The sequence below is a fragment of the Trifolium pratense genome, linkage group LG1 (genome assembly GCF_020283565.1).
Source record: "Trifolium pratense cultivar HEN17-A07 linkage group LG1, ARS_RC_1.1, whole genome shotgun sequence".
In the NCBI taxonomy this organism is placed as follows: Eukaryota; Viridiplantae; Streptophyta; class Magnoliopsida; order Fabales; family Fabaceae; genus Trifolium; species Trifolium pratense.
Window position 1 is genome coordinate 16,251,900 of NC_060059.1, and position 26,977 is coordinate 16,278,876.

Consider the following 26,977-nt stretch of genomic DNA (forward strand, 5'->3'; position numbering starts at 1 on the left):
TTTTGTACTTCCATTTTTTAACGAAACTTATTGTACGCTTTACAATCTCATTTTTCTTTTTGACATCTGTTCAAGGTTGATGAGGAGAGAAGACACCTCACACCATCAACAACAAAAAAATAGATATAGAAAGGAAGGGGAAAGAGTGGGAGAAGACTATAGCAAGGAAAAAAGTATGAAAACAGAAGGTCATCCTTACGAAAGGCACACAAAATGATTAAAAAAAAAGTAGAAGATTAGAGAGGAGTTTGATTATTGTTTTAAGTCAAAAATCTATTTTTTATCTTCACAAAGACATGTATGATCATGAAATCAACAATTAACAAACATATAGTTTGTCTTATTTTTAACTATGGATGTATATCTCTCCCTATAAATACTTATCTTGACCGGAACATTGATAGTTATGAAAATGGATTTTCATTTTATGTTCAAAGTTTTTATTTTTTCCTATTGACAACCATCATGAACTTTCATTCTTATGTTCTACGCATCGAATGAAGTCTTTTTGAAAATACTTTTCAAATATAAGATCACATTTTTTTAAATATAAGATCACATATTAACATATATTGGTAACAAGTTGTTTCTTTACCTATTATGTCAATCAATTCACATAAAATACAACTTTTATTTAAATGAAAACTAAAAGTACGCAAAAATTGAATTGAATAAAAATTAAATTCTTAGTAAAATATTTACGATTTATATATGATAGCAGAATAAAAAACGCGGATCACACAAACGGGCACAAAACTTGCCCGTTTGACCGCTAGATGCCAAAAGAAGCGGGCACGTTCCGTGCCCGTTTATGTGATCCACTTTTTCTATCGCGCTAACATGTACTTTAATTTTATTTCTTATTATTTTTTTTTCAATCCAGCGGCCGTCTGTGTGTTCCGCTTTTTCTATTCTGCTAAGTTGGATAAAAAATTATATTATAGATTTTTCATATATATATATATATATGAATAGTAGGTTTTTGAAAAACAACAAATTAAGTCACATTAAAAATGAAAGACATTGTCAAACACTTTGTTTCATCATTTTGTTTTTTAAGTCTTTTTTTTTTTTTACTTATGGTGCTGGATATTTTTGTCTTATTTCTACTATAATGTGTGTATTTTTCAAGTTTTTTTTTTTGTTTTCACACATAATAGTCAAATATATACACATTAGTGCAATAACAAAATAAAAAGAGCAGGCCGTCTGCACGCTAGTATATATAATGTAAGTCCTTATCAACCGATCTCATATATACTCGCTCCATTCATTTTTAAATGTCTTTTGACTGCTGATTTAACGATCTTATTTAATTGTCGTTCTTATTTATTCTGGTAAACAAATAATACTCTTCGATCATTTCTTTACCAGAATTTTGTTTTAAAAAATAAAGAGTAGTACTTCACTGTTAAAAAACAATCTCTTTTTGTTGTAAAAAATGTTGTAAGAAAACAAAATCATTATTATTTTTAATAGAAAACATTTTAGAGTAGATATTTGGTAAAAATAAATAAAATAGGTTGAGATTTGTATATATCCGACACAATAAATATGAGATTTTCTTTATGGCAGAGAGTTAATGAAATACAGTATTATTTACGAAAAAATATTATAATATTAATTATTACAATAATAAAAAAACATATATATTGTTGATTTTCGAATTTCAACATACACTTTTTTTTTTGACGCGTTCAACAAACACTTGTTTTTTTTTTTGAGGGCTTCAACAAACACTTGTTAGTTGTTAGAAGTGATTTTATTTCTATATTACTAGAACATCGACCCGTGCGGTGTACGGGTCTGATTAGCTGTAACATATATAATGATTAAATAAGATATGACAATTCCAATAATGTAAGGTAAATGAAAAAAGTTGAGTAACATTAAACACGATAGTTCAACAATAATTTTGAATAAATATTCATACAAAGAAAATTATGTTATATTACGGAAGACTTCCTTATAGACCACATTCGAAGTCTTAGTCGTATCTTCACCGTCTTCATCGATGATCAATATTTTTAATCATTTTCTAGAAGTAATTCTTGAAATTGCAACATACAATTGACCATGTGAAAACACTGGCGACGGAAGATATATCCCAACATGCTTTAAAGATTGTCCCTGACTCTTATTAATAGTCATCGCAAAAGAAATCATTATAGGAAATTGTCTCCGTTGAAATTTAAAAGGAATTCTCACGTCAGATGGTGTAAGAGAAAATCTAGGTATGAAAACCTGATCACCAATATTACTTCATGAAATTATTTTTCCTTCAAGAGCATGTTTTCTCAATCTCGTAATAATAAGTCTTGTTCCATTGCATAATCCTAATTTTTTATTCAAATTCCTTAATAGCATAACTGCAACTCCAATTTTAAGTCTCAACTTGTGATTTGGAAGTTCCGACGTAGAAATCGTGTTCAAAAATTCGGGAGTATGAATATCATCCACTATTTGACCGTTTACATTTTGTGTGAGTGGAGTATCATAACTCAAATATGTTTTTTCTTCTCTAGGAATTAAATCCAACATATAATCATTTATTGTGTCGACTATTGAATTTTTAGGAGCTAGTATAGCTCTATTTTGGAAATACGTTATATCGTTCATGTTTTGTAAAAGTTGAGGATATGTGCTTTCAACGATAGAAGCAAGAGGATCACCTGAATTTGGAATCAACAAATCTGATCGAATGTCAAGTTCTAAATCATCGTCGTTGTCATCTCCAATTTCTCCATCGTCAACACTCAAAACTCATTCAGAAAATAATCTTCTTTGTTCAACGTCTGCACTCGAAGCACCACCGAGAAGCCTCATGTTTTTACTCAATGTTAAAACTTCACAAAAATTCCAAAGAACCGAAGAATTAATAGTAGTATGAACAACTTCTGGCCTTGTACCTTTGGATATTACTGGTAGAATTTGTCTAAAATCCCCGCCAAAAACAACAACTTTTCCACCGAAAGGAATGTGTTTATTTTTTTCATCAACAGGCTTGAGAATATCTTTTAAAGTTCGATCAACAGCTTCGAAACAGTGTTTGTGCATCATTGGTGCTTCATCCCATATAATGAGCTTTGTTTTTTGTATTAATAGCATCAAAGGGCTTTTAGGAACTATGGTACATGTTGAAAATTCCTCAACATCTAGAGGAATACAAAACCTATAATGTGTTGTTCTACCGTCAGGTATAAGCAATGCAGCGATCCCACTTAAGGCAACTGTTAAAACTATCTCACCTTTTGAGTGTAATGCGGCTGACATGACCCTCCAGATAAATGTCTTCCCTGTACCGCCATAACTATAAAGAAAAAACACATCAGGTTTGTTTTCGTTAACTCTTGTCATGATTGTGTCATATACTTTACGTTGCTCTGAAGTCATAGTTGACATCAATCTAACATGTTCCTCAACTAATGATTGTCTGTTATAATTCAATTCGTCGTGTATTAAACTATTTTGTATATCAGGAACTAATGATGTGTCTGCTCTAGGCATTGGAGGATAATCTTTTAAACTCTTCCGACAACTACGTAATATAATCTCAATATCTGCTAGTGCATGTTGTATCAATTGATCATCAGTTAATATTAAATCTGCAATGTTAAAATCAAAATAATGAATGTGATTAGTGACATGACTATGGTTGTGTTTGGTTGTATTGCAAAAAAAATTGATTTAGCAGAATTGAGTTTCATAGATTTGATTTTGGTTAAAAGTGAGTTAAACAGAATTGATTTATGTTTGGATACATTAACGTAAAAATAAAGAGTATTTATAAAAAAATATCAATTCTTTTTCTATATTTTTTTTTGACAAAATTCTTTTTCCAATTTTAAAAAACTACAATTTAATAAACTGCATAATAAATAATTTAAAAAGTGATATAAGCAAGGTTACATGAGACATTGAAGTGTGAAAGATGCTTTTTTTTTAATTGATTTCAATATTGTTGAAGGTGTTATAGTATGAGAATATATATATAACTTTCCAAATCACACGTGATAATAACTTTACAAATCTCACATGATAATTATTCTCTAAATTTATGATCCGGTAGAAAAAAAATCATTGATCAGGAAAGACATAAAAATATTTCGTGATGAATAATATAGTCAACAATAATTTTGATATGATATACTTTTAAAATTGATGGTGCTTATCAATTATTGCACATAATTTTAATCACAATTGGTATACTTGCCATAGTGGTTAGAAATATTGTTTTGCACTAAAGGGTTGTGAGTTCGAATCCTAGTCAAGACAAAATTATATTATTTTTTAATAAAAATTGCAAGATAAAATGGAGGAAAAATAGGGTAAACAAATTAGGTTTAGGATTTGCTTGTGTATACAAGCTTATAATATAAAAGATAGGTACAAAAGTCACACAATCCCAATCAAGTTTGTTTCGCACGTAATAAATGCAAACAAAAATTATACCTTTTCTTTTTAAAGTTTATTATTGAATTTGATATTTTTGCTTTCACTGATTAACTGATTTAACTTAAATAGAAAATAATTTTAAAGTTTATTCATTGAATTTGATATTTTTGCTTTGACTGATTAGCTTTTTTAGGTTACAATTAAGTGATTTAGCTTAAATAGAAAATAATTTTTAAAAATAAATAATTGTGCAAAAAAAGGCAACATCGACAGCTGCCACTGTCAGGCCAGCACTATATTTAGTCATCACCTGTACCAGATTCCACAAGCAGAATTAAAACAAGTGTTACGGCATGTATTGTAAGTAAATTTCCTAAAGTAGAACTACCAATCATCTAGTACACAGCTTGAACACGACTAGATTGAAAACAGTTGTGCCAAACTGACAGGATCAACAATGTGGACAGCCCAACTTAAGAATACACTATTTACCAAAACGTAAACTCATGTCTTTAATTTTATCGAGGCCTAAATGATTGACTCAAATGGAAAGTTACATATTCTGCAAACTACGTAGATTATATCATATAGGAGTACAGATTTGATGAACAAATTCACATAGGCTTGGTGCATGCCGCATGGATGTGTCATATCAATAAAAGGGGATCAGTGACTCCAGTCTTCCAAAAGTTGGAGGTACCATTCTAATTACAAATGTGAACATATATGAGAGGGAGAAGTATCTATTTAGCTCAAGCTTTTTGAAAGAAATTCCCCCCAACTAAAAGATAAGAGAATTTAATCTTCTATTAAAAAATAAAAAGATTTAGTTGCAATATTTTGATATAAAAATAAATTTTAATCTTTTAGTGAATATTTTAAGAAGATTGTATATCAAAAAAGATTTTGCTTCAAAAAAAAAGATTGTATATCAAAAAAAAAAGATTGTTACTCTCACCAATAAAAAGATAAAAAGATTTAGTTGCAATATTTTGATATAAAAATAAATTTTAATCTTTTAGTGAATATTTTAAGAAGATTGTATATCAAAAAAGATTTTGCTTCAAAAAAAAAGATTGTATATCAAAAAAACAAAATTAAAAAAGATTGGTTATTTTTTTGATAGAAACAATAAAAAGATTTAGTTACTCTCACCAAAAAAAAAAATAAAAAGATTTAGTTGCAATATTTTGATATAAAAATAAATTTTAATCTTTTAGTGAATATTTTAAGAAGATTGTATATCAAAAAAGATTTTGCTTCAAAAAAAAGATTGTATATCAAAAAAAAAAGATTGTTACTCTCACCAATAAAAAGATAAAAAGATTTAGTTGCAATATTTTGATATAAAAATAAATTTTAATCTTTTAGTGAATATTTTAAGAAGATTGTATATCAAAAAAGATTTTGCTTCAAAAAAAAAGATTGTATATCAAAAAAACAAAATTAAAAAAGATTGGTTATTTTTTTGATAGAAACAATAAAAAGATTTAGTTACTCTCACCAAAAAAAAAATAAAAAGATTTAGTTGCAATATTTTGATATAAAAATAAATTTTAATCTTTTAGTGAATATTTTAAGAAGATTGTATATCAAAAAAGATTTTGCTTCAAAAAAAAAAGATTGTATATCAAAAAAACAAAATTAAAAAAGATTGGTTATTTTTTTACTTATATATAGACAGCAAATTGGTTAATCGATTCCCATAATTCATTCATTCATCGGAAGGAAGCAAAGCATAGTGTTTTTGGTTTTTGAACACTTCCGTCTAATACGTCGTCGTATGGAAGCAATTGAACCACAATCACTCAAGAAACGTCCCCTGGATCTATTCTCTCCACTTGATCAACAACTCGCTCCTCCCGATTCCGAAAGCAAGAAAATTCGTGTTAATTACAAAGTGAATGCCGAGTATGGTGGAATTCAAGAAAGCATTGCTCAACCTCAGACGAAGAATTCTGCTACAAAGAATCAGTCTCAAGAACCAGGGCTTGCTCTACTTCCAGGTCCATCAATGCCAAGCAGAGGATCTTCCAGGAATTTCTCAACATCTTCTTTGATGGAAAGAATGGAAAGTAAATGGCCACGACCTGATTGGCATGCACCATGGAAAAACTACAGAGTCATCAGTGGTCATTTAGGATGGGTGACATCTATTGCAGTTGATCCCAGTAATACATGGTTTGCTACTGGTTCTGCAGATCGAACTATCAAGATATGGGATTTAGCAACTGGTGTTCTAAAACTCACATTAACAGGTCACATCCAACAAGTAAGAGCACTTGCTATTAGCAACAAACATACCTACATGTTTTCTGCTGCTGATGATAAACAAGTTAAATGTTGGGATCTTGAACAGAACAAGGTTATTAGGTCTTATCATGGTCATCTCAGTGGTGTTTACTGCTTGTCTATTCATCCCGACGACAACAACATGTTAGTTACCGGAGGACGTGATTCTGTCTGCCGGGTTTGGGACATACGTAAACAAACCCAAATTCATGCTCTAGGTCATGACAATACTGTCTGCTCTGTGTTTACAACGGAAACGGACCCTTATCAAGTTGTTACTGGTTCTCATGATTCTACAATCAAGATGTGGGATGTTAGGTATTATGGTAAAACATTGCTAACTACACTTACAAACCATAAAAAGTCTGTTCGAGCAATGGCTCCACATCCTAAACAGCGAGCTTTTGCATCTGCATCGGCTGATAATATTAAAAAGTTCACACTTCCAAAAGGACAATTTTGTCACAATATGCTCTCTCAACAGAAAACTATTATCAATGCACTGGCAGTCAATGAGGAGGGTGTTATGGTTACCGGAGGTGACAACGGTAGTATGTGGTTCTGGGATTGGAAGAGTGGTCACAATTTCCAGCAATTACAAACAATTGTACAATCTGGTTCACTGGATAGTGAAGCTGGTATTTATGCTTTAACCTATGATATCACCGGTACGAGGCTTATATCATGTGAAGCCGACAAAACAATAAAAATGTGGAAACAAGATCAAAATGCCACTCAAGAAACACATCCCCTTAACTTCAGGCCTCCTAAAGACATCCGTCGGTTCTAGTTATGTATGTAGCCCGACCTCATTTTGATTAGATGTGCTAGCTGTTACTTCATACTTAGCTTTTTAGCACACTTCTAATCATCTTAATTTGTAACATTTCTTTGAACTTGAATAAAGATTATTACTGCTTAGATTTATATGTATTTCAATATTCAATAGTTTTGCAAAATAAAATAGGGTTTCAGGTGAAAAGGAAATAAACAAACTTGTGTTTTATTGAGGTGTTCCTATTTTCTTGTTTTTACAACAAAGACTAAGAAATTCCGTTTTATGAGTAGTAATATACTCAACCAACTTAGTCAATAAAAATTAGAGTTATTTGATTGAGATTAACCGTTCAGATTTTAACGATAGAATTTTTATATTTGTAAATAACATGTCTCATTCATGTTAGTCGTTGTTTGGATGCCAAGAGCTGAAGAAAGACTCGTGTGACACACACAGGTGTGAGTCTACGTGAAGGGTTCAGATTTTAACGGCATTCATGGAGCTAATTTTGCATAGCTTTCACCCAATAGTCCATGTGTTATTGCTAGATAATGCATGGAGCTCACTTTGCATAGCTTTCACCCAACAGTCATGCTTAGAAGCTTCAGCGTAGTTGTTAGGCTCATTATCACTGAGAAGGGATAAACAGAATGTGGAATAATAAGGGGAAAGATGATTATGACTGATGAATTTATTGATGGGATAAGGTGTCTTGTGAACTACATTATTGCAGTGGTAATCCACAAGGTGTGATGGTGGTCTTTTAGGTCTAGTGGATTGTCTGAGAGGGGTTGGTTGATCATGACTAGGTGTAGTGTCATGATTAGATTCAGATATATCAATAGAATTAGGATTAGTGTGATCCAGACATTGATCAACACTAACTGGTTCAGGAATAGAAAGACATTGATTGAGATTAACGGTTCAGATTTTAACGATAGAATTTTTATATTTTACAAAATTAGAACTGCATTAAAATTTAATTTGTGTGAATTTCATCTTACAATTTTGAGAGCAACTTACTAGACTGTACTTGGTGTTTTGATCTAGGGTGGTTTGTCTAGTAAGTACTAGTACTTCTAGTCAAAGTACAGAATGTTCATACCAAACATATAACTATATGCATCGCTTGTACGTTGATAGGGAAAGAAACAGGTGACAACACACCAGGCATGTTGATTGTTGAAAGATTTTCTTAGCAATAAGAGAATTAGAGATTCGTCTATAGCTTCTGCTTCGTGATAAAGTGTATACTATGACTCTAGGCAGTATATTATCAGTAAACTTACCACTCTTAGGGTCTACGTGTACGAAAAAACTGGCAGCAACTATAAGATAGCATAGAATAAGCATCAAGCCTTTAAAATAGTTTGACGTCCCTTCCTGTAAGGATAAAAGCAATGTAAAGATGGTTGTAACTGACATAATAATGGAGAAAAATATGAAAAAAAAATAAAAAAATAGGATAGACAGATGAAGTGAATGCAACAAAAATCTCATGCATAGACTAAACAGATACTTGACCCTAACCAGTTTGAACGAGATCCATATTCCATAGTCATAAATAGGCCGTTTTAACAGCAAATTGTAAACCAGCGTTCATGCTTTTCGGACATATCTACTAAATCTCCGTTGCAAGATATTTGCTTTTAAAAAAGGACAAGGTGCAGAATGAGAATACCAGAGCAAAAGAAATAAGATAATAATGCCATATTTCACTTTGTTTCAATTATTTATTGTAAACTGAAGAGATGTCCAATGCCAAAGCAAGTAATGGTACAAAATGAGTGTTGAGAAGGAAATGAATTGAGAAACATGTGGAATCCATGTGTGCGAATAGTATACAAAGAATTGAGAAAGAGTGTCTAATGCATGTCCATTTAGGGGGAATAAGGTATTAGCTGGTCAGCTTAATCCATTCTCTCCTCAGTACATTCATTTGTTTAAAAAGAGATGCACACAAACACAGGATTATGGAATTTAGTATCACACCGAAACACAAGCCGAATAGAATAATAATCATTACTTTTACCTAACTTTTGAATTAGGTTTCATAAGCAATAACCATATAAGAAGCTTCTTAATTCTTACATGACTTTTTGATAAAACAAATGACAAATAATTGAAAGAATTCAGAGTATTTCTGAAGTCCTTCTATCTCTCTAGTCATTTGGATTTTCCATTCTACTTCAATATGTAAGACATGAATTTTTGGCTTGACTAAACAATTTAGATGAAAACTAACTAATATCCATTAATTGCTTATATAGTGGGGAAACATCAACAATTCGTGTCAACACAATTTCATAGGGTTAAATAAGAAAACACATACCTGCATCATAAATGCAACTACCAGCACAGTGATAAAAAGTGTGGCAGTCTCAAAGAGTTGAAAATTCAAGTCCATATCTTTTCCCATGCACCATCCAACAACCACACAGAAGGGGATCTACAAATTTCAAGAGAATAAGAATCAATTTTTTAACAACCATCACCCTGCTTTAATAAGTCAATAAACTAGAAACATCTTCCTATGACATGGAGAAACCAGGCTAGTTTATTCACATAACAGTATAATAATAAATGTAAACCCCAAAAAACTATTTGATAACAGTTCAAGGCCATACCACAAACATCGATATTTGGGTTGATGATCCAATAGCAACTCCAATTGTGATATCCTGTGAAAATATTGAATCCATTAACAGATTAAACAGTATTGTAGAAAAAAATGTAGGCCTTGAAAGCTACTTACTAGCTTGTCCTTTACGGCAAACATGATAGCACTTGCATGCTCTGCAGCATTTCCTACTATTGGAAGCAAGATGACACTAATAAAAGCCACTGACATATTCAATGATTCAGATGCTCCCTGCAAGAGATCAGAAACATAATTTGCTTATGATTCAACTAAGGAGTTAATGTGATATTTATGGAAAATACTAGGGATAGTAGAGTTCTTCATAGTTCATTGTCATCAAGGACAGGAATTACATAGATGTTTCAGAGGTGTATAATCTCAAATCACAAAGCAATCATTAAGTTTCTGTTCCTGTGTAGTTTTTGGGTCAACTAATGTTTTGGGCAAGGATTAAAGTGTGTTTAAACCCTTTCACTTCTGTTACCATATTTCCTTTTCATGACTTTAGAATCTTGTCTCATGAATTCCAATATTATTTTGTTGTATAGCATGGGTCAGTGTGAAGGTGACAGGAGTTGCTTTGCTTAGGAATGCTACAGAAGACTCCATCCATACCGGAACCAAAAATAAAAGGTGCTGAGGAGAAGAGGCAATCTTTACATGAATAGTATGATTGCAATTTTAACAGATTTAAGAGTCAAAATACTATTTTTAAGTTTTAGTGAGTTGGCCTAGAAAACTACTAGTACTTGATCTAGATTTTAGTACAGTTATGAAAATAAAGTCAGCATTTATATCAGCATTATTTAAAAATAAAACCTATTGGTGGATTAAAATATATTTCTCCACTTTTTCACCCCATTCTTCAAAATTCAATGCCGTATAAAAAATGATCAACAATCTTTTGACCCAATTGGTTGGTGTAGTCAATTTTTTGCTCTACTTAGTATCTAGTGGCTTTTTCAACTCCCGTAATGTTTTTAAGTAGTGTGCGACTTATTTTAGTTAGTTTTATTGTATTAAGTAACATTGTTGTGTTAGGTGATATTGAGCTGGGCTTACACACTTCTTTTACTTGCTCAAAACTATGGTTATAAATGAGTTTTATCATCAGGTCTTTGACTTTGACCAGGGTAAACCATAGGTTTTGTTCCAAAATGGTTCTATGGCGCATTATAAGACTATAGACATGTTCTATGATTGAAGTTTTACGCCAAAATAAAATACAAAAAAATGAAGCAAACATTAAGAGAAACAGACCCAAACTCAACATTTCGCGAGAATAACAAATAACAGAAGCTTAATAATTGAGAAATTTTGAGAGTAACTGTATAGTTATACCTCTATGGCATCCACAAGGTATCCAGACAATACAGAAACCCATACTGTCAAAATACCAAGCCAGATTATCGCTTCCCATTTAGTTAACTCAAGTTCTTCCTCCTCGTCAGAGTTTTCACATGTATCTACTTCCTGTATTATAATTTACGGAGATTAACTGTAAAGGGACCATTGGATAATAGAGAAAAACGGCATATCATAGGCACGGAATGACTCACATAAACTTCCTGTATTATAATAATTTTTAAACAATAAAGAAAGAGTGTTTTTCCTTTTGTAATAGAATGATAAATGACCCCCTGTCTTGAGGAATCCATCAGAATTCTATCTAAGTACTAACATTCACAAAATACATGTGAATGGCTTCTCCCATTTGTATTAGTTTTACACTGCTCATTTGGTAACAGCCTCCTTAATTAAATGATAACAAAAACAAATGGCTTCGCCTCAAGTACATCCCACAGTGCATGACGAGTTAAATATACATCACAAACATAAGATACAGAACTAGAAAGAAAAAGAACCAACCTCGTCAACTGGACTATAAAAATTTTGTTGACTTCTAAGTTGAAAGAAAAGGTAGCTTGCATAGGCCACTAGCATTATGCAGCTGCTAAATCTGGATAGAGATAAGACGGACTTCCCAAGATGAACCTCTGAGTGAGTAAAGTGAAGCACAGCAGGAAATAATATTCCCATTACAGCCATCAAGAGCAACCCTGAATTAACCACAGCAGCTGCCTGTAGCAAGAGGAAGTCCGTGAGGTGAGGACACAACATGACATGCACAGTAAAGTGATGACATGATACATTACATACCTTATTGAAAACCTGAACTTTTTTGTAGTGGACAATCCCACCAGTAAAGAATGCACAACCAAGAACAAGAAGCATATTTGACAAGATTGAACCAAGTAAAGATTGCTGAACGACTCTAATCATATCGCTTTTCAAGGCGTAAATAGATATAATCATTTCAGTTGCATTTCCAAACGTGGCATTAAGCAAACCCCCAACTATACATATAGTCGATACGTATAAAACGATGTTCGATTTTATTTTTTAAAGGGTAAATAGGGTTTTACCCCCTGCAAAATAGGTCAGTTTTGCGTTACCCCCTGCAAATTTTTTTTTTTGTGATTACCCCCTGTAAAATGAAGATTCCATCATTTACCCCCTCAGTCGACAACATGGATGTTGACTGGACAAAATTGATGACGTGGGATGCATGTGTGGCTTTTCATTTATTTTTTATTAAAGTTTTTGTGCCACGTAGATAAATAACTTAATATAATTATTAATTTTTCAAAAAGAAAAAAAAAAATTAAAAAAAATTGTTAATGGAATTTATTTATAAACATTCTTGTTCTTCTTCTCGGTGTAATCACAAATCAAATCCCACACAATCAACAAAATCTTCTTACCCAAATTTCTCTCAAATTTCACATCTTATTAACAACCCTAAATTATTTATCTTCTATAATCACAACTATTGAAGAAGATGAACCTTCAACCCCAATTACTATCGTTTTTTTCTTCTTTTTTTTTCAGTTTTTTTTTAATTAAAAAAATAATAATTATACATTCGTTAATGAATTGACAATAAAAAAATAAATATAAAATAAATTAATTCCACTTGTACATGCCACGTCATCATTTTTGTCCAGTCAGCATCCATGTTATCGATTGAGGGGGGTAAATGATGGAATCTTCATTTTACAGGGGGGTAATCACAAAAAAAAAAATTTGCAGGGGGGTAACGCAAAACTGACCTATTTTGCAGGGGGGTAAAACCCTATTTACCCTTTTTTAAATAAATAATTAAAAAAATCTAATACGGTGACGACTCGCTGCAAATTCAAATTATGTGAGATTGATCAAATTCAAATTCTCGAGTCAAACTCCATGACCCTTTTATATAAACTAGGTCTCTGATGAGATCGTTATTACAATCAGTCTATACATTCGAAGTCTGATTATGAAAATTATCATTCTCATTTGTCTTTCAGTCTAATTATGTGATATTTAACAGTTAGATTGATAAAATATTTTAACCAAATATTATAAACGATCTAATAGCTAATTTTATTTTGAGCCGAAATTCATTTACGTGGCCATTTTTTTTAAGTAAAGCTAAATCAATTCATTTCATCATATCATATATGTAATAGTATCAATATAACGAGGATGATAATAAAAAAATGTTAGGGTTAACTAAAATATAGACGCTCTAACTAGATTATGAACGACTCTATGTGCCCACTTTTTTTACCGTACTGTTTGTCCATATATTCTACACCGATGATGACAATTAATATAAAAAATAATATTAGAAATAATATTATGTCTGAGTTGACTTAAGAGTGGCTTAACTAGAGTTATGATAAATTATTGCACTTAAAATTAGCGCAATCAAATTATGCAATATGGCAGTGTAAAGTTTTATTTTTAAACTCAATTAAATAAAAATAATTTATTTTTTATTTTATTATAATAATAATAATTATTTTATTAATAATAATTATAAAAAAAGGTAAATATGAAAAACGTGAAAAAGGGGCAAAAAGGTGAAATGTAAGTAGGGTATGTATTACTTCTTGTACAGACAAGAGAGGTAGGTAAGGTTTAAATAGCAAAAGTTAACTTTTTTTTTATAACTGGTAATAAAAAAGTGTCACTAACACGTGTCCTTCAAAAAGTTTTTGTGCACAGTGCACAAATTGTACAATTTGTGCAGGCTAAATGGCACCCTTTTAAGAACTAACGTTGCATGGTTCCTTCAAATACACCTAATCAATTTCCTCAGCCTCCTCTTGACTTGGTGTTCAATGACTTGTGGGAATCAACCCTTTCAATTTGTTTTTGGAATATGTTCCAATTACATTTCCATTTTACACCTTTATATCTAATATATGTCCAGATTTTTTTTTTTGTTCTAAACAATCTTAGAAAATTAGCATTCAAACAACTTCAGTCATTGTTTTCATTATAAGCTAAAAACATACTAAAATTTAGCACAATGGAATGCAAATATTAGGCCAAAGATAGAACAAATTGCACACAAGAGATACCTCAGAGAAACGATAATCCGCTAAACAGAACAAAGTTGCACGTATTAATAAACCATGATGGAATATAATACCTTAACCAGACATTCCTTGCACTTAACCAACTTCAGACTTTCAATTTAACTACCTCAAAAATAGTCACAACTTGCAAAGAGACAACTTTTTTGGATGCGAGATCATATCCAATAGTTGAGATAACAACAAACCATATAGATCGCCAAGCATCACGATGGATACCCTACCCTCATTTGAAATTAGAGCTGTAAAAAGGGCCTTAAGGGGCCGGCCCTTTAAGGGGCGGACCCACTTATTCCTGATTATTAATTTTATTTAAATTTTAAACACAGTTTTTTTAGGGTGCCGATCGTGGACAGTGCTGATTGAAGAAAAAGATAATAAGTTCACGACACTAGAAAAATTGTTTAAAATTTAAATAAAATTAATAATCAAGAATAAGTGGGTCCGCCCCTTAAAGGGCCGGCCCCTTAAGGCCCTTTTTACAGCTCTATTTGAAATTATATCAAATGCTAATTTCATTGAATAAGCGCTTGCTGGATCAGCTAAATATTTCAATATGTCAATAGTACCCCCAACCTAAAAACTACATTAGCTAGCAACACATTCATCAAGTCATACGATAATACGCCTAATTAATTAATTCCCTTGGCCACTTCCACTCCAAAAGCCATTACATTTGGATCAGCAACAATCCCATATTGAACCTTTTGCAATAATTTAGTCCTTTGTTGAAATGCAGTTAAACAAAAAATAAATAAAACCCTCAAACAAATTAGGGGTGAATTTAGGCTTTTTCTTAAAATATCTGGCTAACATTAGGATAATGCATTAACCTATTTTCCATCCTAGTCATCCAACATAAATGACGTTAAACATGAACACAAACATATTTGATAATGTCTAGCCTTTGTTTACTATCTCAAGACTCTCAATTTTGAGCCCATGTCTTCCAAACAAGCTCCTACCTCAATCAATAAGAATTCTGTTCCTTTTACTATGTTGTTTCATCATACACTAAACTATTCTTCCTTAAGTGTTCGCATCAGAAGAATACATCTTTTAAAGTTTCTACCCTTCAACAAGCTAAGAGTCTTCTCTTGCTTAAATCCTATATCACCCATCCACTAGAACTTCCCCTTCTTCACGAATTTTTTCTCCTTAATACTTTAGGATGCAAACTAGCCTAAATATGGGATAGCTAAGCCATGTCTCAATCAAACAGTTATGTTTACTACCTCTGAACCCACACAGGTTAGGCAAGCTCTGAATAGAAAGATGTTATGCACATTCAGAAAACAAGTCAGCAACTATTAAACTGAAAGAGCCATCTAATAGTTTATGTCAACTAAATAGAAACACATCTAGTGGTATAGACAATAGTATTATGAGCAATTTTTCCTACTATTTTTTATGTTACGACCTCCGTCAAGCAAATAGCAACTGATATTTACTACATATGAACAGTAAATAAGACTGCAATATTATGTAATAGACATAATAATTTTTTTTCAAATTCTTTGAAGAGTTGATACAATAATAAACATATTTATCACTTACGCAGAAAGGGCTCCTGAAATTATGCCTTCTGAACAACAAAATCCGGTGCTTTCTTCTACAAATTAGGTTCTGCACATAGCCCATCCGCAGTAGCATTCCGCAAAGCAACAACCCGAATTAGACCTCAAGCAGTTGTGGGTTCTCCCTGCATTAGATCTGACACAGTCACATGTTATGCAGAATCTGCACGCATCAGACCTGAAACAGAATGTGGTCTCTGCGCTACATTCCATCCTTAAAGTAATTGAGTCACATGCTCGAGTCTAGCACTTGTTTCCATATGTTGTTACTTGTTACCATAAACTCCATAATATACAACAAAACAGAGCAGAATTATGAACATATTATAATAGGTCCTAACAGTTTAAAGATTATAATATTTTGTAGTGGAAGCAGTGCATGCAACTGCTGAAAGTACATCAAAACTGAAGTTGTGTCTATTCCAAAGTGTAGTACTACTTGCACAACCAAAGAACTCATATTGTGATCCACATTTTTGGCATAAAAAATCATCTCGTTAGGGTCATCCAAACACAACATCCCAAGACTCGTCTTACAATTCTTTTAGCGAATAAACAATTTCTTAGGGCCCAAATTAGCCTTCTTAGGCATGAAAAATCAAGATTCACAGATTTAGCACCCTTCTAGATAACCAATGCATACAAAAAATTACACCCTAAACAACATTTGTGTCAAAATATTTTGGAGATCGATGGACATATATTTTATTTAGGGAGATAGATGGACATATATACTATTTGGCATCAATGGTGCGAAGGGATATCTCCACTTACATTTAAAGTTATGAATAAGCATTTACATTGAAATTCCATTCAGACCATCAATTTAGGGACATTAACTCAATTTCGCATCAAAGGCACCAATACACACAACCATTTTCCCAATTTAATATAACAAGAAAATTGTTATCAAGTCTCAACTTGAATTTGCAGTTAAAAAAAGAAGTCTCAACTTGCATTTTGAATAAACATTCATATTTCAAATTGCATTTAGAGAATCAAAATTTCCATTAATACCTTTCTGATTCCATTTGAATAAAGAATTCATATTGTAAGCCGCATGTTTGGTATAAAATTCATCCCATGGAGTCATCCAAACACAATATCCCAAGACTTTTATTAATAATTCTTTTAGCAACAATACAATTTCTTTCAGTCCTAATTAGCCTTCTTAGGATTTGAATAATCAAGACTCACTGATTTAGTATCTTCTTGGATAAACAAGATTAACAACCTCAAAACAACATTCTTGTCAAATCAATTAGAAAAATTGAAAAAGATCATAATGAATCGAAAATTGAAAGAGTGATAAAAATTACATTGATACGAGCGACATTGCTAAACTTGAGAGGATTGCAGAATCATTGAAGGTCCAATCAAGAAGCTTAGAATTATTTTCCATTTCTACATATCTCTTTCAAAATGAACCAAACAAGGGCTGCAGATACATGAAGCCCAAAAATTGCTGAAGCTTTCAAGAAACAATTGTAGGGTTAATAAAGATTCACAAAGTCAGCAACTATTAAAGTCACAGAGCCATCTAATAGTTTATGTCGACTAAATAGGAACACATTCAGTGGTATTGACAATAGTCATGAGCAATATTTCCTACTAGTTTTTATATGTTACGACCTCCGGCAAGCAAATAGGAACACTAAATAAGACTCAAATATTACGTGATAGACATAATAACATCTTTCTCAAATTCTTTCAAGAGTTGGTACAATAACATTTATCACTTCATTGTATTATAAGATGTACCTTGTGCATAAAGGGTGCCTTTGAACAACATAATCCTGGTGCTTTCGTCAACAAATTAGGTTTTATACCAGGCCCAGCCACGATAGCATTCTGCAAAGCAGCAGCCTATATCAGACCTCAAGCAATCGCAGGTTCTGCCCGCATCAGATCTGCAGCAGTCACAGTTTCTGCACGCATCACACCGGAAACAGTATGCGGTCTCTACGCTAAATTCCAACTTAAGTAACTGACGAGCATAGTTTTCGACTAAAGCTTGAGTCTAGAACTTGTTTCCATATGTTGTTCCCATATACTCCATGATAGACAGCAAAACAAAGCAGAATTATAAACCTTTGTAGTGGATGCAGAGCATGTTGCTGCTGTAAGTACATCAAAACCGAAGCCCTGTCTATTCCAAAGTGTAGTACTGGCTACACAACAAAAGAATTCATATTGTAATCCACATTTTTGGCATAGAAATTCATCGAAACACAACATCCCATAACCTGTCTTAAAATTATTTTAGAAATTACACAATTTCTTAGGACCCAAATTAGCCTTCTTAGGCATGAAAAGTCGAGATTCAAAGATTTAGTACACTCCTGGATAATCAATGCATCATCCCAACTTACTATTATGGAAAACCATGTATAGCCATCGCGTCAAGGGTCATCTCCACTTACATTTCAAGCTGCGACTAAGCATTCATAATGAATTATGAGACATATACATCAATTCAATTTAGGGACATCGAAGAACATCTTTTCAATTTATGGACATCAAGGGACATATATTCAATTTAGCGACATCTAGGGACAAATATACTTTTTCGCATCAATGGCACGAAGGGTCATCTCCACTTACATTTGAAGTTATGAATAAGCATTCACATTGAAATTCCATTCAGACCATCAATTTAGGGACAACAAGGGACATATACTCAATTTCGCATCAAAGGAACCATGGCACACAACCATCAATTTAGGGACATCGAATTGCATTCATTTAAACCATCAATTTAGGGACATCGAATTGCATTCATTTAGGCGTCAATTAGCAACATCGAGGGACATATATTCAATTTTGGGACATTGAGGGACATATATTCAATTTAGGGACATTGAGGAACATATATTCAATTTAGGGACATACAGGACATATATAATATTTCACATCAATGGCATCAAGGGTCATCTCCACTTACATTTAAAGTTATGAATAAGCATTCACATTGAAATTTCATTCAGACCATATCAATTTAGGGACATCAAGGGACATATACTCAATTTTGCATCAAAGGCACCATGTATACAATCCTGATTCCATATGAATAAAGAATTCATATTGCAAGCCACATGTTTGGTAAAAACTTTATCCCAGTATATATCCCAATATGATATTGTTCAATAGTGCTTCTTTTTCATGCAACAAATTACAATAATTTGATTTTCAATGTCTGATGAGAATTGGTGAAAAACAAACCAAAAAAATAAAATGAGTCGCGCCAAACATGATAGGTAATAATGGCTTGAAAAGTTGTATTAAACACATGATTCAAATAATCACTTGGTGCAGTACTTTATTGTAAGAAATAGAGATATACCAGCTAAAATCAAAATTATATTATATTTTTCATATTGACAAATTGGTGTGTATATTTGAAACATATAGACAAACCCACTCAAAAAAGTAAAGTTCCAAGGAATATCAATTTCTATTTCTATTATGGAGAAATGAAATTATGTAGACGGAGTTACCAACTTACTTCTTTATTCTTTTCCTTTTCACTTTGGCACCAATCATAGATTGGTGTGAAGTCACTCTTTCAAGTTCTGAATTACATGATTTCTTCCTAGCAACTTTCGCCAGTCATTCCCGAAATTTTCCTTGAACTTATCTTTCTGCATGTAATCTGTATCTCGCATAACCACATACATTATACAGTCAAAAACTCGGAAGAGACTTTTGAATCTGAGAAATTTTTATATAGAAGTACTTAAATGAACCCAATCCATTAAAAAAGGGAACAAGAGCATAGTTTTCTGATAATAAATCCCACCTCTCCTTGCTCAGGAATCAAATCAACAGGCTTCCCCTTATAAAGCATTTTTACTCTATGGGGCTGATAAGGAGGAGGGAAAATGACACCATTGTGAACCAATGTAGTCCATTTTTTCTGCCCATTACCAGAGCTAGGAAGAAGTTTTGTAGATTTGGAATATTCTGAGCCAATGCCGGACTTTTTTGACTTGATCTTGGTATGTTTGCTATAGGTCTTTATGCTCTTGGTCTGCTTCTTAAAAGATGTTCAACCAGACTTATTAACTTTAGTAACCTTTGTCACTATTTTCTTTGTGGAAGATGGTTAATCAGCTGACTTCTTAAATCTATGGGAAATGGGAAGATCATCATCATCTTCCTCCCGAGTCTTAATCTCATATGGTTTGACAGTGACTTGCTTAGTTTAGATTGAAGCAACTGAATCTGAGACCTTTGACTTCTTAACCGAAGAGTTCTTGGAATCAGAATTTTCTAGCTCTTTCTTAGCGGGTAGTGTAGATGGCTTCGTCTGTTTATTACTTGTGCTGGAACAATTTTTCCGATCTTTCTGAACTTTTGAAATAGGTTTCTTATCAGAGTCATCATAGTTCCTGCTAGAACTGAAGGAGCACTATTGAACAATATCATACAGGGACATATATTCAATTTAGGGACATTGAGGGACATATATTCAATTTCGTATCGAGGGACCAAGGGTCATCTCAGCATAGATTTGAAGTTATGAATAAGCATTCACATTGAAATTCCACTCAGACCATCAATTTAGGGACATATACTCAATTTCCGCATCAAAGGCACCATGGCACACAACCATCAATTTAGGGACATCGAATTGCATTCATTCAGACCATAAATTTAGGGACATCGAATTCCATTCATTTAGGCGTCAATTAGGGACATCGACAGACAATAAACATATATTCAATTTAGGGACATTGAGGGACATACATTCAATTTAGGGACATATAGGGACATATATAATATTTCGCATCAATGGCACCAAGGGCTATCTCCACTTACATTTAAAGTTATGAATAATTATTAACAGTGAAATTCCATTCGGACCATATCAATTTAGGGATATCGAGGGACATATACTCAATTTTGCATCAAAGACACCATGGCACACATCCATTAATTTAGGGACATCAAATTGCATTCATTCAGACCATAAATTTAGGGACATTGAGCCAGCCATCAATTTAGGGACATCGAATTGCATTCATTCAAACTATCAATTTAGGGACATCAAATTGCATTCATTTAGGCGTCAATTAGGGACATCGACAAAATTTAGGGACATTGAGGGACAAATATTCAATTTAGGGACATCGAGGGACATATACTCAATTTCGCATCAAAGGCACCATGGCACACAACCATCAATTTAGGGACATCGAATTGCATTCATTCAGACCATATATTTAGGGACATTGAGCCATCAATTTAGGGGCATCGAATTGCATATTCAAACCATCAATTTAGGGACATCGAATTGAATTCATTCAAACCATCAATTTAGGGACATTGAATTGCATTCATTTAGGCGTCAATTAGGGACATCGACGAGCATATATTCAATTTAGGGACATTGAGGGACATATATTCAATTTAGGGACACTGAGGGACATATATTCAATTTAGGGACACTGAGGGACATATATTCAATTAAGCATTCACATTTAGATTCCAGTCAAACCATCAATTTAGGGACATCGAATTGCATTCATTCAGACCATAAATTTAGGGACATCGAGCCAGCCATCAATTTAGGGACATTGAATTGCATTCATTCAAACCATCAATTTAGGGACATCAAATTGCATTCATTTAGGCGTCAATGAGGGACATCGACGGACATATATTCAATTTAGGGACATTGAGGGACATATATTCAATTTAGGGACATCGAGAGACATATATTCAATTTAGGGACATATATCCTATTTTGCATCAAATGGCACCAAGGGTCATCTCCACTTACATTTGAAGTTAAGAATAAGCATTCACATTGAAATTCAATTCAGACCATCAATTTAGGGAAATCAAGGGACATATACTCAATTTCGCATCAAAGGCACCATGGCACACAACCATCAATTCAGGGACACCGAATTGCATTCATTCAGACAATAAATTTAGGGACACCGAGCCATCAATTTTGAGACATCAAATTGCATTCATTCAAACCATCAATTTAGGGACATTGAATTGCATTCATTTAGGCGTCAATTAGGGACATCGACGGACATATATTCAATTTAGGGACATCTAGGGACATATATTCAATTTAGGGACATATAGGGACATATATAATATTTCACATCAATGACACCAAGGGTCATCTCCACTTACATATGAAGTTATGAATAAGCATTCACATTGAAATTTCATTCAGATCATATCAATTTAGGGACATCGAGGGACATATACTCCATTTCGCAACAAAGGTACCATGTATAGCATCCTGATTCCATATGAATAAAGAATTCATATTGTAAGCCACATGTCTTGTAAAAAATTCATCTCATGGGGTTATCCAAACATAATATCCCAAGACTTGTATTAGGAATTCATTTAGCAACAATACAGTTTAATTTCTATCGGTACAAATTAGCCATCTTAGGCTTGAATAATGAAGACTCAAAACAAGATTAACAACAATAAAGTGGCTTTTAGTACAAATTTAGAATCTTCTTGGATAAACAAGATTAACAACATGTTAATGTTGCAAACAAAAAACAACCTCAAAACAACATGCTGTCAAATCAATTAGAAAATTTTTAAAAAGATAATACAGAATCGTAAATTGAAAGAGTGATGACAATTACCTTTGATACGAGCGACATTGATAAACTTGAGAATTATCGAAGTTCCAATGAAGAATTTTAGAATTCTTTTCCATTTCTACATATCTCTTTCAAATCGAATCAAGAAAGGGATGCAGAAATATGAAACCCTAAAATTGCGACACCGTTCAAATAAACTTTAAGGGTTCGAGTAATCAAGATTCGCGAAGAACTAATCAGTTTCGTAAATAGAGAAGAAATTTGCTCGAACGAAAGATTCGCAGCAATGAGACATTGTGGGTTGTTACTAGGGTTGAATCGATGATCAATTAGAATGAAATTGAATTTGGAGTTTCAAAAAACCTGATCAAGCGTGTTTTCGAGTCGGATCGTATTTATAGTGTCAAGTGAAAAAAAATTGAGTCTTATTTTTTTGTACAAGTGAGTCAATATATATATATATATATATATATATATATATATATATATATATATATATATATAAAAGGGTAAATGATCATATACCCCTACAAAATAAGCAAGTTTTAAAAAAATAGATGGAGAAAACCAGCGCTCTGCTAGGGTTTACCGAGGCGGCCAAAAGAACAAACATTGAAGACGATGAACTCAGGGAACGAAGCGCAAAGAAAAAAAAGGGAGAAGAGAAACCGTATGAAGCTGGTTCTTCTATGCCAGTGTCTTATGCGGATATCCATGAGTCACCGAGGAAGAGAGAACATCCGAGAAACAAGTCCTATAAAGACTCGGTTTTGGGTGTAACTAGCGATGAAGATCCTGAGGACGAGGAGACATGTGAGTTTGCTGATGGGGAGGATGAGAGAACATGGCGAGATGAAGATGCAAAGTTCACTGGAATGGAAGTCATAGAGAAAAAATTGGGTGATCACGCATGCCCCGACTTTGTTTTAACAGAGGAGGAAGAGACTAGGTTACAGAAACCATGGAGGAATGGAGTGATAGTGAAGTTGCTAGGGAGGAAGATTGGCTACAAAGCTCTTGAAACACGACTGAAACAGATGTGGGTGAGGAACGGCATCATTAATATTGTTGATGTGGGTAATGATTTTTTCTTGGTTACGTTTACCAGCAAAGAGGATCATTATCGTGCTTTGATTGATGGCCCTTGGATGATATATGATAACTATCTTGTTGTAAGGGAGTGGAGTCCAAATTTCCATCCATCTGGAGAAGTGATTGAGAAGGTGGCAGTGTGGGTAAGATTCTCGGGACTTCCGATTGAGTACTATGATACAAAGATGTTGCATTTTATTGGAAATAGAATTGGAAGAACTGTTAAGGTCGATAGAACAACTCAGACACAAGCAAGAGGCAAGTACGCTAGGCTTTGTGTAGAAGTTGACCTTACAAAACCTTTGTTAGCCATGTTCCAAATTAAGGATCGATGCTACAAGGTAGAGTATGAAGGCCTACATATGTTGTGTTTGGTCTGTGGTACCTTTGGTCACTACAAGGAAGGTTGTGTGGCGAAAACTAATAATAATGCATCGAATGGAGAGAAAGCTGCAGAGACCAATAGAGGGGAAGCTCTATCACATGCTTCTCCGGCCCAAGAAGGTCCATGGAGGGTGGTTCAAAAGAATAGGAGACCGAGGAAGAAGGTGGAGGGTGGAAGAACAGATGGTACAGGGGCTACTGGAGGCCACCCACCTTCAGGATCTCGCTTTGACATTTTACAGGAGAATAATGCTAGAATGGAGGAGGAAGATCATATCGTTCACACAGATGCCCCTACCAGCATCCCTCGTGTTACCCAATCTCATGGTGAAAAACACGTTGCTAGAAAAGAGGTGATACCCGTAATAAGAGCTAAGAGCGGAGGCCACATAGTTGACATCGCGGGGAATATGATACCTTTTGAGTTTTCTAGTGGGCCCACTCCAACGGCACATGTTCAGAATCGAGAAGCCATCAAGAGAAGTTTCAACAGGGAAGCTAAAACAAATGAATACCAAATGGAGGGAGTTCTTAACCAGACTATTCTAAGTGGAAGTAAGGGAGGTGTTCCAGAAGGGGGTGTGAATAAGGTAGCTGAGGTGAAGAGTAGAGATAGTAGCTTGGGGCATCCTACTAGAGGCCCTAAGCACTCCACAAGACCTCCAGATATAGTTAATGGATCATTGATATCTAAACCTGTATTACAACGGGTAGATGTGGATAGTGGCAATGATTGCAGCCTAGAGGGTGTAGGTCGCGTGACTAGCGATACTACTATGGAAATAGTGGACGAAACTCCTATTTCCAAACACGGTGAAGCTAGAGAGGATGATATGACACTTAATTAATTGTTTACCATGAATTGTTATCCTTTGAAGATTATGGTGTGGAATGTTCGTGGAGCGGCGAACACTAGCTTTTATCGCAATTGCAAGCAATATTTGGATATTCATCATCCAGAGGTTCTTGTTATAATGGAATTACGTACTCACCCTTTGAAGATCAAAAATTCAGTTGTGATGATGGGTTTTGATGGTTATATTTTTTCAGAGAATCGGGGGTTTTCTGGAGGAATTGTAATTGCCTGGAAGAAGAATGTTGTAGAAATTTCCTCTATTCATATAGATTTTCAGTTTATTCATACTCGACTGGCGATTCATGGAAAGCAAGAGTTCTTTTTTACAGCCATATATGCCAGTCCAATGGAAGATAATAGGCAGGAAATGTGGGACAATATTAAGCATATCTCTAATACTATGCAAGATCCGTGGCTGTTAGCTGGGGATTTTAATGATATTACGTCTCAAGATGAAAAAAAAGGAGGTGCCCCAGTTAATTTACGGAAGTGCAGGGTGTTTAGGGAGAGAATTATTGATTGCAAGCTGCTTGATCTTGGTGTCATAGGATCAAAATTCACTTGGAGAGGTCCTATATTTGATAATGGAGCTCGTATTCTTGAACGTTTGGATCGTGCCTTGAGTAATGATAGCTGGCGTGTTCTTTTTCCCAATGCCATGGTTCGGACATTGCCAAGAATTGACTTCTCTGACCATCACCCGTTACTAGTAAACTTGACTGACATGGTTAATGCTTATATTGAAAGACCCTTCAGATTTGAAAGTGCCTGGCAAACACATGAATCTTTTCAACAGGATCTTAGGTCATGGTGGAAGCAAGGATCAAATTTAATTGAAAATTTGAGTCAGGTTGAGGATGATCTAAAGGAGTGGAAGATAAACACTTTTGGGAGTGTGAGAAAGCGAAAGCGAGAATTACTGGCTAGACTTGGTGGTATTCAGCGCAGACGTGAAACTCGAACCATGAATCCTCATCTTGATTCGCTGGAGAAACTGTTACAAAACGATTTAGCAGAGGTGCTGAAGCAAGAAGAATTAATATGGCACCAGAGATCTCGGGCAAAGTGGCTTTATGATGGAGATAGAAACACTAAATTTTATCATCTCAAGGCGGTGAATAGAAAGAGAAAAAATAAAATTATTATGCTTCGGAACAATGATGGTCAGTGGGTGGAGGATGATGTAGCTCTAAGGGAATTAGTTACAAAATATTATAAGGACTTATTCACAGAGACAAATGACAGAAATATTACTTTTAGTATGAAATATGGTTTCAAGCCTCTGGAGGCAGAAGTAGCGTCAAATCTTGATCGGGAGGTTGGCAATGATGAGATTAAAGAAGCATTGTTTGATATGGGAGCGTGGAAAGCACCAGGCCCTGATGGTTATCCTGCGGGTTTTTATCAAAAGAATTGGAGTATCGTAGATACCAAATTGAATGAGTTTGTTCGACAAGTTTGGCAACAGCCTGATAGTATTTCAAACATTAACAACACGGACATTTGTCTCATTCCTAAGGTTGACAAACCTGAATTTGTAAGCCAATTTCGGCCAATATCTCTATGCAATGTAAGTTATAAGGTATTAACCAAGGTAATTGTCAATAGACTCAAGCCGTTGATCCCAAATATTATTTCCCCTTATCAAACAGGCTTCATCCCCACAAGAAGTATCCATGAGAACATAGTTGTAGCACAAGAAATGGTTCATAGTATGAATAAGATGAGAGGGCGCAATGGATATGTTGCTGTCAAAGTGGATTTGGCAAAAGCATATGATAGGCTTCGATGGTCATTCATTTCAGCAGTTTTAAAAGAGGTGAATATACCAGCAGGTTTGAGAAGGATTATAATGCAGTGCATCACGAGCGTGAAGACAAACGTCATGTGGCATGGGAGTCGCTCTACCTTTTTTCAACCAGGTAAAGGAATTCGCCAAGGGGAT

The 26,977-nt window shown here is 33.8% G+C and overlaps 2 protein-coding genes, 1 long non-coding RNA gene and 1 pseudogene across 3 annotated transcripts; 1 reads left to right on the forward strand and 3 right to left on the reverse strand.

The window, feature by feature from the left end:
• Window positions 1–2,031: 2,031 nt before the first annotated feature.
• On the reverse strand, window positions 2,032–2,493 carry LOC123908039 (annotated as a pseudogene).
• A 2,152-nt stretch (window positions 2,494–4,645) lies between these two features.
• LOC123908058 (vacuolar cation/proton exchanger 2-like) lies at window positions 4,646–12,464 on the reverse strand. Its single transcript, XM_045958567.1, has 8 exons — window positions 12,267–12,464; window positions 11,976–12,188; window positions 11,448–11,579; window positions 10,221–10,337; window positions 10,093–10,146; window positions 9,798–9,914; window positions 8,755–8,848; window positions 4,646–4,705 (listed from the first exon to the last, which is right to left on the reverse strand). The coding sequence occupies exons 1-8, from the start codon at window positions 12,420–12,422 to the stop codon at window positions 4,695–4,697; spliced, it is 894 nt and encodes a 297-aa protein (XP_045814523.1). The 5' UTR covers window positions 12,423–12,464; the 3' UTR covers window positions 4,646–4,694.
• LOC123908050 (protein pleiotropic regulatory locus 1-like) lies at window positions 6,041–7,487 on the forward strand. Its single transcript, XM_045958558.1, has one exon. The coding sequence runs from the start codon at window positions 6,179–6,181 to the stop codon at window positions 7,475–7,477; it is 1,299 nt and encodes a 432-aa protein (XP_045814514.1). The 5' UTR covers window positions 6,041–6,178; the 3' UTR covers window positions 7,478–7,487.
• Window positions 12,465–16,096: 3,632 nt separating the features above from the next.
• On the reverse strand, window positions 16,097–23,093 carry LOC123908067. The gene is made up of 3 exons (XR_006809552.1): window positions 22,743–23,093; window positions 17,872–19,762; window positions 16,097–16,393 (listed from the first exon to the last, which is right to left on the reverse strand). It is a non-coding gene; the product is annotated as an uncharacterized LOC123908067 (long non-coding RNA).
• Between the last annotated feature and the right edge of the window lie 3,884 nt (window positions 23,094–26,977).